The sequence below is a fragment of the Phoenix dactylifera genome, chromosome 5 (genome assembly GCF_051530095.1).
Source record: "Phoenix dactylifera cultivar Ajwa chromosome 5, Ajwa_hap1_PhDact_Kaust_v1.1, whole genome shotgun sequence".
NCBI lineage: Eukaryota > Viridiplantae > Streptophyta > Magnoliopsida > Arecales > Arecaceae > Phoenix > Phoenix dactylifera.
In genome coordinates this window covers 8,836,784-8,853,362 of record NC_143194.1, presented here as the reverse complement: position 1 = coordinate 8,853,362, position 16,579 = coordinate 8,836,784, and the positions used below count along the sequence as shown (strand labels likewise).

Below are 16,579 nucleotides of genomic sequence, written 5' to 3'. Positions count from 1 at the left end.
TTTTAGACTTCTAATTTATTATTCATATGTTGATCCACACATGATTTGCCATGGTTACAAAATTAGGTGGGAATAACCTAATCAAGCACATTTCAGTAGTCATTAATCTACCCTATTAGGCTAAAATAGACCCAACAAACCTTCAACACATACAGCAATATTTACTGGCCATTAGCACTTAGAAGACTTCATGAGCTCGACAAAAATGCAACATTCTTTGCTGTAACTAGGCTCTGAACTCTTAAATACATTTAAACTGCATCTATTGAGCAACATGAAATGAACAAGCTTGAAGTATGCATCAGCTAACCATCAGACCGATCCCATGAAAAATGTTAAATGGATGCAGCCACATCAGCATCATCATGAATCAAAGCCTGAATAGATGCCACTCTCCCTCAGCAGCCTCTTCTCCTCTTCAACATAGTTCTTCCCTCTGCTGGCCTGACCAAGGTCTCGCTTTCGCTTCTCCTTCTGTGAAAAAGAGAGGTTCTTCTTCTCCATATTACCTGCCTGCAAGTTTGTTTGCACATTTGAAAGATTCTCGCCTTGAGCAATTGTAGCTCTAGTACGTTCACGTTCTTCATATGATTCCTCATCTTTATCTGCATCACTACGTTTCCCTGTTGACCAGGACCAGTTTGGCTCTTTCTGTTCAACCCTTGGAGGGGGCACCTTCAAGACTGATGGCCCACCATGATAACCATGCCTGCTTAAAGCTTCATAACTCATACCACCAAGCTTTTTCTTTCTGGGTTCAGCTGCTGTTCATGGAGCTAAAACATGAGTCAAAAAACAAAAAGAGACGATAAAAGAAACAGAAAGGAAAAAATTATAAAAATAGACACAGTATGAGAATTTAATGAGGAATCCTTCTCCAGTTCTTCGCTCCAATATAAAAAATATTTACAAGCTTATTGCATTAAGACAAAGTCAAAAAGGGTAACAAAAGATACTACAGAAGAAAGAAATTTTTTTTTCTCAGTTAAAGCAGGAGCTTGCGAGGTGTTTGAACGATGGCTGCCTCAGCTCATGGGAAGATGGGGTCAACATAGGCATGATACATGGGATCAGAAGCCCAGAATTTAGCTAAATGGTGAGGGGAGGAGGTAAGCCTGTGGACTTCTTCTGTGACCCAGATGAGGGCCTCAGCTTTGGCAGGATGGATGATGGTATCCAGTGGTTGGTGTTCATCCTCACTCCCAACCCTTGATAGGTCCCACTGTTTCAGCAGGACGTTGGTCAGATAGTGTAATGGCTGCCCGTATAACTGCTTCACCGATTTGGCCAGTCCTTGCCAAGATGTAAAAGGAATGACAGACCCCCGGTGAGCAGGAATAGGGATTTGCTTCATATACTCTTGATACATTTCTGCCTTTCTGATCAGGGCACCTGCAGCATTTAGGACATAATAAGGAGAGATCCTGGGCAGACTAGACCAAATGCAATTCCTGAGACTCCTAACGCAAGCTGGAAGTTGGTACAGCCACCCCCTTAAAGACTCCTAACACTGGTTGCTGAAAAGTAAAAGAAAATATAGCTTTCACCATGGAAAAGAAAACTAAGGATTTTCTGTTGGTTGCACAAAGAAAATGAAAGAGAAAGCTGCAAGGTAAAGCTTAATTTTGTTAGAGTGGTACTGTTTCTATCTTATTAAGGTTGCTCAGAGAAAGGATTATCTGAAATTCACTCCCAAAACCACTGCCCCTTGCAGACGAAAAATCTTAGGGTAGGTAAAGAAAATGTATGCTTCATATTTTCTCTTGAAAATCTCCTTTCTTTTTTTCTATTTCTTCAACTGAAAAAAATGGAAAAGAAGATTCCAAACTTACCTTCTTTATTCCAGCTTTCTCAGGAATCAAACAGGGCCTAAAGGTGCTGATGATTGATTCACAACGCATCGGGAACTTCCAATACAGGCCCATCGGTATAGCAAGGCAAACAAAAATAATGAAAAAAAAAGTACTACAGATAGACTCATAATCTGAAATATTTAAGCACTCATGTTTTAAAAAATGAGTTGGAAAGTAGCCATGCTTGTCTTTGATTTGTAAGCTACAGCTCATTAAAATGGATCTGTCTGTTGTCATAATGGCTAGGAAGATCCTGATAAGCAATTTCTTTCAATTTTCTATCCTTTTTTGTGCAATGAGTAGAAGGAACGTGGTTAATATCCTGACAAAATGCCACTTTATAGTGCTAAAAAATTACGGCAAAATAAATAGGACAGATCAGTAAGGGGGTATCTATGTGCGTGCGAGTGCATGTGCAAGTGGAAGCATGCCTCTGTGAAATTAGCCATTACATAAGACCTTTCCCATAAGACATGGGATTGAAGAGCACAGCTGGGAGTTCCAGAAGGCTCCATCAATAGATTAAACAGATGTTACCACTACTTGTTGGCCTGTTGTTAACAATATAGAAATGAGAGGGACTTAGACAGGTAGGGAGATCTAGCTTATTAGTCACAGTTAGCCGCACCCCCCCCCCCCCCGCCCCCAAAAAAAAAAAAAGAAAGAAAAAAAAAACTGCTGCCAAGAAAAAAAACAAAAAGCCTCCAAAATTCCCCTGACCTTGGAAAAGTCTAGATGTACAGGGAAGATGCCAAATTTTGATGTAGGAGCTGTGCTCATCTCAAAGTCTTACAAATAAACAAAAGAGCCAAATGAAAGCAATCCCTCTAATTTAGAAGGAGAAAGAACTGAGTCACATCTCACAGGAATCAAAACCATCCTGCACCACTAGCATTGAAGAAAATCATTATCCACTAAGAGTGGTAATACTTCATTGTATGTTCTCTAAATACTTCAAAAATATGCTAGACACATCACACCCTAGGTCTCTGGCCAATTTTAGAATGGCATGAGGCCAATGCATTTTCAAGAAAACATGGCCATCAAAATTAAGTCAAGACCAACTTTCTTGAGAGGTAACAAGCTAAAAATAGAGCTAAAGTTATTTCGTAATGCCTTAATCACTCTAGAAAAATCAACAAACCCAATCTCCTTGTACGAATAAACCAACCATAAAGTTATTGCATCTGATGATCATAATACTCTTTTTATACAAAATTTTCTCGGATATCAGCTGATTCCCTTCTAAGACAACTGGCAGAATTTCCTCTTGATATTTGTATTGAAATGTCTTTTTGTATGGTCACATTACCATGCCATCCAACAATAACTTCAACGCAACAGTTACATAAAAGTGTTCCCTTCAAAGTTGCAAGTAAATGCAAACAGCTTTAGCCACCCTGCATCCAGTTTTTTCAAAACTGCTGGAAGGTGCCTAGGCGGGCTGCCTAGGCAGTTAGAGAACCCAGACCGCCTAGGCAGTATTAAAAGATGATATGCCATTTACCCATTGATCTTCGCACATGACCGAAAAAGAATTGCATCCCTACTCCAAAACTTGACCTTTTTCATGCCATAGACCTACAACCTTCAAGAAAATCCCTTTTCACTACTCGCAATGACTTTTTACCAAAAAAAGGCAATTGAAGCTATGGAAAATCCTTTTTAACTACTTGCAATGACTTTTTACCGGAAAAGTAATTGATAATTGGATTAAATAGGTATGCTACTTCGATAAATGCTACATCGCACCATGAATTCCTTTCCCAAATTCTGTCGAATTCTTTCTGGTTTTTCAACAAACCCCTCTAGCCATTCTAAAGAACAACATTGTCAAAAATGCGTAACATGAATTTGATAAGGAGGAGCTTCTTAGCTATGAAAAGCATTTATTCTCCCAGGAAGACAGCTTGATACTATTCTTTCAACAGTATCTCTTTAGAGAAGGATTTAATGGTGCCCCACAAGAATCCCAAGCGGATAATGGGAAGACAAGCATGCGGACAACTCATTCTTGCCAAATTATATAAGCACTATAACTTCATAATATGACTGCCTTTCAAGTACACACGCCATCTTAAAACAACAAACTATCCAAGATTCTAGAGAAATATTCTTCTTAAATGTCCAGTTTATTTCAACAAAGATGAGGATGTCAAATGCAATAGGAATCCAGAAGAAATATATGCTTTGGCAACAAAGAGGGGCTAAAGAGGAAAGTGACAGGTTCCAGATCACTGCTGTTTATTTATCTGCATGTTTCAACTCTCGAGGACATGTGAATGGCACTAAAGTAATTGCTTATACTGAGGTACTAGGACTAGGAGAAGGAAAGGTGGTTGTGAGTTTAATAATGATGAGAACATGCAAGCAACTGAAAAACTAGTGAGATAATGTAGGCAAGTAGGCAAAGTCAAATCCCTAAAATGAGAAAAGAGACACAAACACACAAGCCTTCTCAAAAAAGAGTTGAAGGCAGACAATGATAATGACTGACTCCATTCGCCCTCACCGCACACATATTCACATGCACAAGTAAAGGAAGAAATTTGAAGAGGAAAATTAGCACCAAAACTATAGAAGCAGAAATCATCAAAAGAAACTCTCCAAACAAGTGGGGAGACAAAACAAAAATCAGACAGATTAAAGAGAAAATTCTAAACTGTATGATTTATACAAAAAGGATAGACAACAATGTGTAAGAACAGAAAAAGAACAAGGAGATGCTAGCCACCATGCCTAGACACCCCTGCTTGGGGCCCATGCCTGTCTAACCAATGCACCTGTTTTTTTGCACCTGTTTTTTCAGTTAAATTATGATATCAAATTGCCCTTTCATCCATCACTCTAAATCCTCTTTCTTGTGTCATTCCCGAAAAACCACAACGCCATCAGGTAAATCTCAGAATTCCAAGGCTGGCTTTCTTCCTACATCACTTCTCTCTGCTCCTTGCTACTCTGTTATGACCAGAGCAACAGGAAGGTGAGCGCCACAGGAAGTTTGAGCTGAAAAATTGGTTACATTAAAAATAATGATCTCAAGGAATCCAAGCATGGAAAAGTGTTTATGTTCAGAGGAGAAGCTTAAGCATGGAAAGGCAGGCATGTTTGGAGGGGAGGCAGAGGAAGTGGCTTGTTTTTTTTTTCCCTTTTCATTTGGTTTTCAATCTTTAAGATGGCTGATTTGCAGTCAGTCAATTTGGAGTCTGCCTGGTTTGCTGCTATATTTGCTGTTCTCAGAAGTTTGAACCTGTATACATGTTGAAGAGTGAAGAGTTTATACTAGTTTTCTAAGATTTGGATTTCTTTTGATGGAGGCATTTTGTGGCCAAAGTTTCCGAACCCAAAAATGAAAAAGGAACTCCTAGGGTTTGAGCAAAGGAGTTTGATGTTGGGACTAATTTTTTAAATTGTGGAATATGCTGGAAGGTTTTGCTCGGGTATAAAATTTTGGGTGGCAGTTTTTGATGGCAGAAAAGATGGTTAAGATTTTTTTTCTTTTTCAAGGGAGATGCTTGAACAAACATGTAAGAAGTAGCTTTTTGGCTCAGCTATAGGAATGTTTTCAGATTTTAGCTAGTAATTCAAAAGTTCAAAGATTTTTTAAGCCCTTTGATCTTGCATGGGATCAAGGTATGCCGAACCATGGCCTATCGGTACCGGTTCGGCTTGTTCGGAACCGGAAACGATATCGGGCCCGTACCGAAACGGATCCAGCCGGACCCAGAGAAGACGAAGGCCTAGAGAGAGCGAGCGGGGGAGAGAGCGAGCGGGGGAGAGGCCTCTGTCGCCCACGGAGGGCCGAGGAGGACGGCGGAGCCCACGACTGCAAAAAAAAAAATTAGAATTTTTTAAGTGAAATCGGCAAGCGATTTGCCGACTTCACTTAAAAATTCCTAATTCCTTTTTTGCGGCCGCGTCCCCTGTTTCGATGCGGCCGTAGCCTCGGGCTCCGCTGCCCCCCCGCGGCCTCCGCCGGCCCCCCGCGGTCCTCCGCGGGCGGTGAAGGCTTCTCCTTCTCCCTCCCTTCCCCGCTTGCTCTCTCCTTCTCTTCTTCTTCCCGGTTCTAGCTGGGTTCGGCCGGTACGGGCCCTGTACCGTTTTTCACAGTTCGGACCAGTATGGTACATGTTGAACCGGCCGGTACAGGCCGGTTCAGCATACCATGCATGGGATAGAGAAACAACTATTTGACTTCAATAGATCTACAACATACTATAAAATCAATCCCAAATTGAAAATTTTAGAGCCCAAAAAAAAAATAGAGGAAATGAGATAGAGGAGAAGCACATCTTATTTAGGCTTGGATTTTCCTTCAATCACACTGAATCGGTGTGATTTTGCAAATTGGAGGAAAGGGGGAGTCGTTTAGACTTTAAAGTCTAAACCAAACAAAGAAGAAGATGTTGGAAAGGTCGAACACCTTTTAACAAAAGAAGAAAAGAGGGAGGGGGCTGAGTTCCGACCAGGTCAACTCGCGATCTTCCTTCAATCGCGCTGAATCGGTGTGATTTTGCAAATTGGGAGGAAGGAAGAGCCGTTTAGACTTTAAAGTCTAAACCAAACCAAAAAGAAGATGTTGGAAAGGCCAAACACCTTCTTTTAACAAAAGAAGGAAAGAGGGAGGGGGGCCAGTTTTGAACTAGGTCGACTCGGTGCGAACTGGACGGTTCGCACTGAGTTCGAAAGGAACCGGCCGGTTCGGAATGGTTCTGGCCGGTTCCGGTTGGTTCGGAACCCATTCCGGCTGATTCGGGGCCGAAACCTTATTTAATAGACGAACTGACCCGTTTTCCCAGGGTCAGCTCAATACGGGCCGAACCAGGCGATTCGGTCTGGTTCAGCCTATCTTGGCATTGTTCATAGCATCACTAACAAGTGATGCTAGACCTCTGATGACTCCAGCCACAGCTTAGCAAGATTGAATTGCTTTAAGTCAGGCATGTCTTTGATCCTATTATTTTATTACTTTTTTTAAGATAATATATGTATCCTATGAACAAAAAGTCATCTGAAATAAATGACATAACTCTTTAAATTTGCTCCAATAGCTAGTATGTTCACTAAGAAGACCACTAAATTCTCAAGATGGTCCAAACCACGAGCCAATAGCAATATCTATCTAGACACCATCATTCTTCATAGTTGCTTGATATTCGTCAACTTGTATGTTTCATTGATTTAGGGACTCTCATGATGAACTTGTATCACTTCTGCTAGAAAAATAAGATAATGTTAAACAATGTTATAATTATTACAAGAGTGCATAATATCTTTTTTTTTCCTTTTTTTGTAAGGAAAGATGGGGTTAACACACAAAACAAACCAGAAAAACAAGTTGCGAAAGAAAACAAGGGATCAAGAGGGATGGGGGTTTAGGAGGGAGTAGGAGGGTCACAAGGCAAGGGGAAAGCAAGCAGAATCTACATCCTCCCTGTCCTTATCTGATAGAAGAGAGATCCACAACGAGATGTGAAACACCATTCATTTCTAGATTTCCTCAGTTGTCTTTCTGACTCAAGTTTTCTAGCAAATGTGGTGTAGTCCTGGAAGTAAAAGTTCGTAAATAAACAACAGAACAGGGTTAAAATACAGCAAGATTGAATAAGAACGAGAATAATAGATTTAAGAGTTTGTATACCAGTAACTTGTGAAAAATAATAAGACAGCTGTTAGCTTTGGGTCCAAAAGACTATTTATACTAGGGTCATGGCAGAGCCCTTGATGACAAATAACCTCCATCTGATCTTAGCCATCAAAATTCATTTAAAGTCGCATGCCAGTCACATGACTCATTAGTATAAACTAGGAATATTACTGCTAAAAATAAAACTAAAATGAAGTAACAAAAGAACATATTAAAAGTAGCTAATTAAGAGAACTGCTTGGGTGCTCCTGCATCAAAATAGCAGCTACAACCATGTCCCACATCATCCGTGCATTGGGGTGTATGTGGGAGATTCTCCAAGTATAAATATATTCAACGCAAGGAATGAAGTGAAGATGGAAGGTGAGGGAATCATGGATCATACAAGTCTGCAAACAAGGAAAAGGATGAAGAATAAGGAGATGAGAAAAGGAGGGGACAGGAGGGGTGGGGTACAATGATGGGGGCAGCCAAAGAGCAGAAGAGGAGAGTGGGTTGAATGAACAAGGTCAGACGAGAGGTGATACAATATAGAATAGAGGAACAACGGGATTTGAGCACAGATCAGAAACAAAAATATTTGAGAAACTGCAAGGTCTAGTCTCTGGTCACACCCCAATTTTTAGGGTCCTGTTGACCAATCCTAGGTGATAGAAGGAAGGTGTGGAAGGCTAGGTGCGGCTGCCTAGTTTCTCACAAAAGAAAAAGAGAGAGAGAAAAAAGAGAAATTTTCAATAAACAGTAACCATAACCATCTAGCCTTCTCCCAACAACTTTACATAGGAGTGACAAACCGATATCTGGCCACCATGTATCCCTTTAGTTACGAGGAAGAACAAGAAGAAATGATTATGGGTTATGAACTTACAAGCAGTACCAGCAGTTTGGATGGCCAGTCAAACGGAATGATAAGGGTTGTCTCAGAATCAAGCAAATGTTCCAAAAACCAACTAAGGAAGCTTGATGATGTATCAAAAGAAGCTATAATGATCACCGGATGGCAATGGAAGAACAGGCAAGGAGGCAAAAACAGGATAGAGATAAGACATAGCCAATGTGGTGGAACAGTAATTCACATTTTAGTAGGAATTCTACACCATGTTTTGGATGGAATTTCAGTCCAATAAGAGCTCTAGTATTTTGAGCCCTTACTTAACAGGTTTTTGAGCAACAACTGTCTCTCTTTAACAATAAGTTAAGGTTCAGAACCACTGATTTATACACTGTCAGTTTTTACAGGAACCTTGGTTCTCCGATTTTATGTGTTTTCAATCAACTTTGACCTAGTTGCCTATAATGGGATGCTAAAAGAATTATAAAGCATAGCGCATCTTCTCTCTTCTATTTCTTCTCCAAGGACTCAGTATGATGAGGGAGATCTCCTAGCATGGAAAGTTGGAAAATATTACAAAAGTTATTTAAGGGAAACAGAGCTCTTACTGCGTGCATATTCTATTCCTTTTTATTTAGGATGTGGTCCGAAGAGATCTTTCAATCTTCTTGATTTTAGGTATTTAAGTTCTTATTGCATCAAAATAAAATAGAGTAAGGAAAAATTAGCTCCTTCAAAGAACACAACATGGGTGGGCTGCTTTTTCTTCACCATCGGAACAACAGATAGGTGTTTATCCTTTCAGGTATTCCCTTGCCTTTTATGCTTCTTTGTTTGTTCTTGTTCTTATCCTTATTATTCCTTCTTTTCTCTTCATTATTTCCTTATGATTGAATTGAAATCTGAAAACTCAATGAAGCCTCGCCTATCCCTAGATTCCAACTTCCCAATATAATCTTGAATCTTGGCTCCATAAAACCCAGGTAGCATCCGACAACCTAAATATAATAATCTTTTCCTATGTAATTGTTAAAATCCAGAAAATCTGAATAGACTTGATTGTTACTCAGGCTACAAAAGCATTGATTGTTACAGTTCTAATACTGTAAGAGGATCCCAATATTAGAACTGTATCAGTGCAAGTTCAGGGAAGCAGTCAGCAAGCCACAAGGCAGCAAGCAGCATGCATGATACATGTTGTTTTCCCCACTGGAATTGCAGAGGAACAAACACTATTGCATAGGTGCAAGCCATTAATAACAGGCAGCATGGATGGGATGACTGGTCTAGTCAATCAGAAATAGGCACAGCCCTGGAGCTTTTTCTGTATAACCTGCCTTTCTTGTGTGGTCTTGCTTCGACCCTTCCAGATTTTCATCTCTTCTCTTTTCTTTTATTTACATGATAGGTGTCTCCTTGTGTACCACCTGGGATGTTCCTCCTCCCTTTGTTTATACTTACATTGTATGACATCTCCTTTTGCATTAATAATACTAGTTTCAACCAAAATTTTTGCACAAAAGCAGGATAGTGTAGGGTGTTGCTTCCTAATAATATTGGAGGCCTCTCAACTAAAATATTAGGACAATTACAGAAAAGGATCCAACAATATAAAAATAAAACCAAGGATTTGTTTTCTATAACAACTTCTAAAACTAGAGAAAAGATATTGCTCTTCTAAGTAAGAATCTCCAATGCTTCAATTCATGAAAAAGCAGAAAGGACCATTTCACAAGCTGCAAGAAATAGATTAAAGAACCAAGAATGCACACCTTCTGGCTTGATATCTTTGGATGATTGAGAACCTCCATTTTTGGTGCTACGCTTTGAGCTAGCCAGTTCATCATCATCAGAATCTGAGCCTGAAGAATCAACAGAAGATACTGGGTGCGACTGTTCCCATGGGGCAGCCCGCTTCATTTCTGAATGAGCCCAAAAAAACAAAGTAGAAGCAAACCATCACAGTATACAGATCTCAGAGAATATGCCTAGTTCAAATCAAATATGGAAATGAAGATATCAAGTTTTCTACATTTAGGAAGAGAATAGGTCACACCCTTATATTAACAATCATGTAAGAATTCTTAACATACGGTAATCAAAATGAATTCTTAAGTAACTAAGATCTCAACATTCAAGCATGCTTGGAAAAAGTAATATTAAAAAAATTGACAGCAGGGTGATGGTATGGTGAAAGTGAGTGGACCTAAAATTTCAGTCAGCCTGAACTTCTGGGCTTTGCTAAATGATTACAAATTCATAATCATCCCGGCCATTTCAACTATGATAACTCGAATAGAGTATAAGAATTTGAGTAGGCAATCTGAATCAAGCAATTTTTCCTCAAGCAGCATTCTCACATGATTATTAAGAAGAAAAGATCCAAATTGGAGGGCTGAAAAAACCTACTCAATTGTTATGTGTGAACATTACATTGCAGAGGATATCTCCCTAATTCTCCCCTTCCCCAGCAAAGATTGAAACCAAGAGCAATTTTTCTACCCAAACAGTGCCCTCTAACAGTAAAAATAAACCAACCAGATTTTTGATCTAAGGGGGAAAAAACCTTACATATCTCCTTTCAAGTCATAAAATAATACGAGGATGGTAAGAATGCCTTGAAACAATGGGGAAAATTACATCTAGACCTCATCTCACATCTTTTTCCCCCCTTTATATATATATATATATATATATATATATATATATATATATATATATATATATATATATATATATACCTAAGAGACAGTGAGACAGTCAGAATCATCGTTTCACAAGCACACATCTTTGATTTCAATAGATACCCCTACATCAAGCCCATGGGAAATCATGATAACTGTCCAATTTTAAGGAAGAACGGACAATTTTCTCCGGAAGAAGGTAAACTATAATCCATCGAAGCTTCAAGAGAAAAGAAAGAAAAAAAAAAAGAAAAAAAAAACTAGAGAGAGAAAAAGAGTGGAAGGAAAAGATAGAAAGATAAAAAGAGGAGTACCTGAGGCGACCGGAGGGGGGAGAGAGAGAGCAACGGAGAGAAGCCCAAGCTTCGCTTTGGATTTCGACTAACAGTAAGGACTCATTTGGTTCGCGGGAAAAGAAGGGACAAAAATGTGGTCAACGGAAAAATAAAGAAGACCTCTTGTTTGGTTCAAGTTTTCAAAGGAGAGAGACGGAAAAGTAGCATTCTTATGGGAATAAGATTCTCAAGTTTCATGAAAAATAAAAATCCATAAAGGACATGGAAAAACTACTTGTCCATTGGTTGGAAATTGAGATCCTTTTTTTTCCAAAGCTACCCTTAAGCCATCAAAAACCATGAAAAAGGTCTTTCCCTTTTATTAAGGGTATAATACATATTTTACACAACTTTTTCAGGAAAGTAGATGCTCAACCAAGCATAAGCCACTCTAAAATGTACCACTTTTTCATGGTCAACCAAACATGCTAAAACCATTTTTCCAAGCATCATATTTTCAGAAATCAGCTTTTCAGAAAAAATATTCCGGCAAGAAAAAATTCTTCCCGTGAGCCAAACAAGTCCTAAGAGAGATCTTGCGGAAGCTCTGCTCTAGTTCTGGTACAACCTATAATCGATTACTAGAGGTGTAGATTGATTTCATAATAATCAATTATGGTGCGATTGATTAGACACTTCAGCAAATACTCATCATTCCAAAAGATCATCATAGAGGTATATGAACGTAAAACAGAACATGATAGATATATTATTAATGAAGCCTAATTAATGAAATATAACTAGTGCAGCAAACTGAAAATAACCACAACAGAACAATAAAAAAAAATACTGTCAGTAAACTCATACTCCAAGGATGTAATAGATGGCAACGATGGTAATGATAATGGGTGGAGAAAATGATTGATGGACGAAAAAACGAGGGCTGAGCAAAAGATGGTGATAGAACTAGTCAGATAATTATCTCTGTGAGTTTGGTCCCTCCAATCCAATAAGAATCTTCAGGTCGCGCTCCACCAAAGTATCGAGATGAAGGATGACAGGGTCAAGAAGGTGGCTCCAAGAAGAAATAGGTCAAGAAGCAGGATGAAAGTAGAAGGAAAAGGGTCTCTCAAGGCTTCGCCCACGGTGGCACTCACCATTCTAGAGTTTCTTCTTCTCTTTTTTTTTTGTTGTCCTCTCTTTTTATAAGCCGAGTTACTGTTCTGTGAATAGTAACCGGGTCGGGTTACTATTCACGTGAACAGTATTTTTTTATGCTGTTTCTGCATATTTCTGCGTATTTTTTTTCTCTTTTCTAACTTTCCTTCTTCCATACATGCACAATTCTATTTTCAAGACTATCATCCATCCTCCTCCGTTCTTAGAGATGAGTGATGATTGTGGGCATTGAAGAAAGGCTAAGGCTCAAGCAATTAAGTATGGTGATTTGGAGTTAGATTCTATCACACCAAGGTGGACCCTTTTTGCTTGGTAGTACTAGTACATGACTCGACTGAAAATCCAAGGCTAAACATGGCTTTGGATGGAAAACACAAAAACAACAAAAAACATAAACTAAGTATAAGATAGAGTCCTGAGACTATATCAAGTTCACATCAGAAGCACCATTCGTATATGTCGGGCTGCAAATGTGTCAGGTCCGGTAGGAGATTTGAGCGGCTTAGATGCATAAAATTAGCGGGGGTTAAACTCAGGGGTGCAAGTTGGGTTGGACCCAAGTTGAACCAACCCACCTATCCCGTTTATAGGGTTATTAATCTAACCCTAGGGTTGGATTAATAAAGTTTTAAGTTTAACTTGGACTCAAAAATCCGACACCAACCCTTATCTAACCTGAATCCGGTCTGACCTAATCTAACACAACTTAATCGACCCAATTCATCATATAATAAATAAATGAATAAATTATATTTTCAATTTATTATATTTATATATAAATATATAATTAGAATTTGTGAACAATTGAGGTCCCCCATTCAACAAATATTAATTCAATAAAAATATTACAAACTTTTTCCATATCTTCAAATTTCTATTTGACTCGATTTAGTCCAATTAATATAGCATAACCCAACTTAATCCAACTAATCTAGCTAGACCTAGCCAACTCAACCCAACTCAAATTTAGCTTATAACGGGATTGGGTTTGGTTGAGTTAGAGAAATACTATCTCAAAAACGGGTTATGTTGGGTTAGAGTTTTGAGATCTAGAGAGGGGTAGGAATAGGTTGCTCTTAGTCCAACCAAACAGTCCAAATTGCTACACCATCCACTCTATATCCAATCCACACCTTGAGGGCTGATGCCTACCAAGGAGTGTTGAACCAGCCCGTACCAGCCAGTTTAGCCCATACCGAACCGGTCCAGTCTCTGACCAGTCCGGTTCAGCGTTAAAAATTTACCATCCCGTACCGGCTAGGCCAAATTTTTTTGAGCTTTTGGAGGCCAAACTAGTGGTACCAGTTCAAACCGGTCCGAACCGGTACCGAACCGGTCCGGTGACCGACCGGTACGCCTACCGGTATCGGTTCAACGATCCTTGATGCCTACCCAACTTGATCCAAATATAGGGCTACAAACGATCGGGTCGAACTAAGGCATGCATGCCCTCGACCCTATCCAATTTCATATTCAAGTTATGAAATTGAACCAGAACGCACCCATTAGTTGATCGAGTTGGATCGGGTGAGTTCGGAATGCTGCTCAAATTTCTTAAAAGACAAGGTGAAGAAAAAAGGATAAACACCGACCAGTTACTTTGATGGTGAAGAAAAAGCGGCCCGCCCATGTTGTGTTCTTTGAAGGAGCTAATTTTTCCTTACTCTAATTCATTTTGATGCAATAAGAACTTAAATACCTAAAATCAAGAAGATTGAAAGATCTCTTCCAACCACATCCTAAATAAAAAGGAATAGAATATGCATGCAAGTAAAAGCTCTTTTTCCTTTAGATAACTTTTATAATATTTTCCAACTTTCCATGTTAAGATATCTCTCTCGTGATGCTGAGTCCTTCTTGGAGAAAAAATGCGCTATGCCTTATAATTCTTTTAGCATCCCATTACAGGCAGCCAGGTCAAAGTTGATAGAGAACACATAAAATTTGAGAACCAAGTGTGAGGACCCATGCAGGCATGTGTTTAGCCTCACATCGGTTATTCACTGGGTAGATCTTGAGTACTTATACAGAATCAAAGAAGCCAACTAATACTTTTTGGCTAGCCTTTTTGGATGAGATCTTAGATTGTTACAAATAGTATCAAAGTGGATCCGACCCATAACCTATGCGAACTAAGGGACACTGCAGCACGGATCCATTGGGGCTAATCACGGGCCGATCGTGGTGTTTGTGATTAGATTTAAATAGATTTAAATTCTTAGCCTAACGAAGACATCAAGGCTTAAACAGGGAGAGTATATGAGGACGAGTGCGGGCGTGTGTTTAATCCCACATCGATTATTCGCTAGGTAGAACCTGGGTACTTATATAGGATCAAGAAATCCAAATAATACCTTCCGACTAGCCATTTGGATGAGATCCTGAGTTGTTACACCAAAGGTCGTGTAAAAACTGATAGTGACTATACATCAGTAGTTCTGGACCTTAACTAATTGTTAAAGAGACAATTGTTGCTCAAAATCCTATTAAGGGTTCAAGATACTATAACTCTTATTGGACTGAAATCCTATTCAAAACATAGTGTAGAATTACTGCTAAAACGTGAATTGTTGTTCCGCCATATTGGGTATGTCTTATCTCTATCTTTTTTTTGCCTCCTTGCCTTTTCTCCCATTGCTATCTAGTGCCCCCTATAGCTTCTTATGATACATCATCAAGCTTCCTTAGTTGGTTTTTTGGAACATTTTCTTGATTTTGAGACAACCTTTATCATTCTGTTTGACTAGCCATCCAACCTTCTCAACACTTTTGTCATCATTGATGGTGAGATGAAACCCCAAGTCAAACCATCTCATCAATCAAACCCACATCACACCAAAGCACTCTGATTTTTCTAAATGTCAATCATGTCACAAGAGTCGGAGCCAAAATGCTGAAATCCAGCCTTCACTAAACCTCCTCAAAATCTTATCAACCAAACCCTTTGAGATTTTGACAGTGCGATGATCAAGCATTGCAAATACTGCCCATGGAGACATAAATTTGGACTTTTAAATCCTACTAATGTTGTAGAGATTAACATCTCTAATTTCATGATACACAATTTTAATACCAGCCCTCCAATCATGAGCCCTCTTATTATTGAGGGCACAATGTTTCAAGCCCGAACCATTGATTGAAATGATAAATGAACTTGGTCACAAGGAAGCAGTACAACAATTGAGTCAACTAATTGAACTGTGATATCATGAGAACATTATTTATTGTTAAATACTTACATATATGAAAAATTATAAATATAAATATAAACAGAAAAATAGTAAAAAAAACATTCGTTAGCATTTTTCTAATAACTTTCAGCACTCCTTATTGTCCATGACATTGCAATAATGCATAATGTCATAGCAACACCATAGATAGAGATTCTAAATGAACCATTGTAGGTAATATAAATTCCAATTCATTAAACTAAATTTGGTTTTTGTCAGATCTACCATAAACCATTAATTAAGGAATTAATTCATAATAAAGTAATAAAGAAACGTAATTAATGTGACCGATTCATTGAACTAAATAACTAAATATGAGAATGTGGGGAAGGGAAGGAAGAAGATATATTCTTGGAGAGTTGTGAAACGATGAGAACCAACCGCGGTTAGGTCTTCAGGCTGACCCCTAACCTTTACCATGTGCACCCTTATGACCACGTCGTGATTCCAAGCAAGAAGAGGGCTAGGCATTTACTCAAACATAAAAGGGGCATGTTAGGGCACGTTATGGTTCTACCTTCACTTTGGTGAAGAACTAACGTCGAAGGAAAGGAAAAGTCGCTAGCTTTTAGCAAGAAAAGAGCTAGTCATTTCTGCAAACATGTAAACGACATAAAAATGTATCGCTATAGTTTCGAACGTTAGGGGGTATTACAATTCCACTAGGGAAAAGTAGAGGGAAAAAAGAAAACATAAAGAAGAAGACGACCCCGGGGGAGAGGCGGGGGGAGGAGGGAGTACCTAGTGGCCGGTGCCGTAAACGAAGCAGGAGCGTCGTGGGAGAGGGAGACGGGAGAGTGGTCGAGCTAAAACCAGCCCTAATCCCCGATTATGAACCGGACTTTAACAAATACCAAAAACCGGCCGGTTCGAGCACGA

At 39.1% G+C, this 16,579-nt stretch overlaps 1 protein-coding gene across 5 annotated transcripts; it reads right to left on the bottom strand.

Moving 5' to 3' along the window:
* RDM1 (RNA-DIRECTED DNA METHYLATION 1) lies at positions 1–16,565 on the bottom strand. 5 transcript variants are annotated; one of them, XM_008806748.5, is made up of 4 exons: positions 16,442–16,523; positions 16,218–16,293; positions 10,105–10,254; positions 1–764 (listed from the first exon to the last, which is right to left on the bottom strand). In XM_008806748.5, the coding sequence occupies exons 3-4, from the start codon at positions 10,250–10,252 to the stop codon at positions 364–366; spliced, it is 549 nt and encodes a 182-aa protein (XP_008804970.1). In that variant the 5' UTR covers positions 10,253–10,254; positions 16,218–16,293; positions 16,442–16,523; the 3' UTR covers positions 1–363. The 5 variants fall into 5 exon arrangements, with proteins under 5 accessions (XP_008804970.1, XP_008804974.1, XP_008804969.1 ...); XM_008806752.4 differs by lacking the exon at positions 16,218–16,293 and having other exon boundaries at positions 1–1,392; positions 16,442–16,565; XM_008806747.4 differs by lacking the exon at positions 16,218–16,293 and having other exon boundaries at positions 16,442–16,565.
* Between the last annotated feature and the right edge of the window lie 14 nt (positions 16,566–16,579).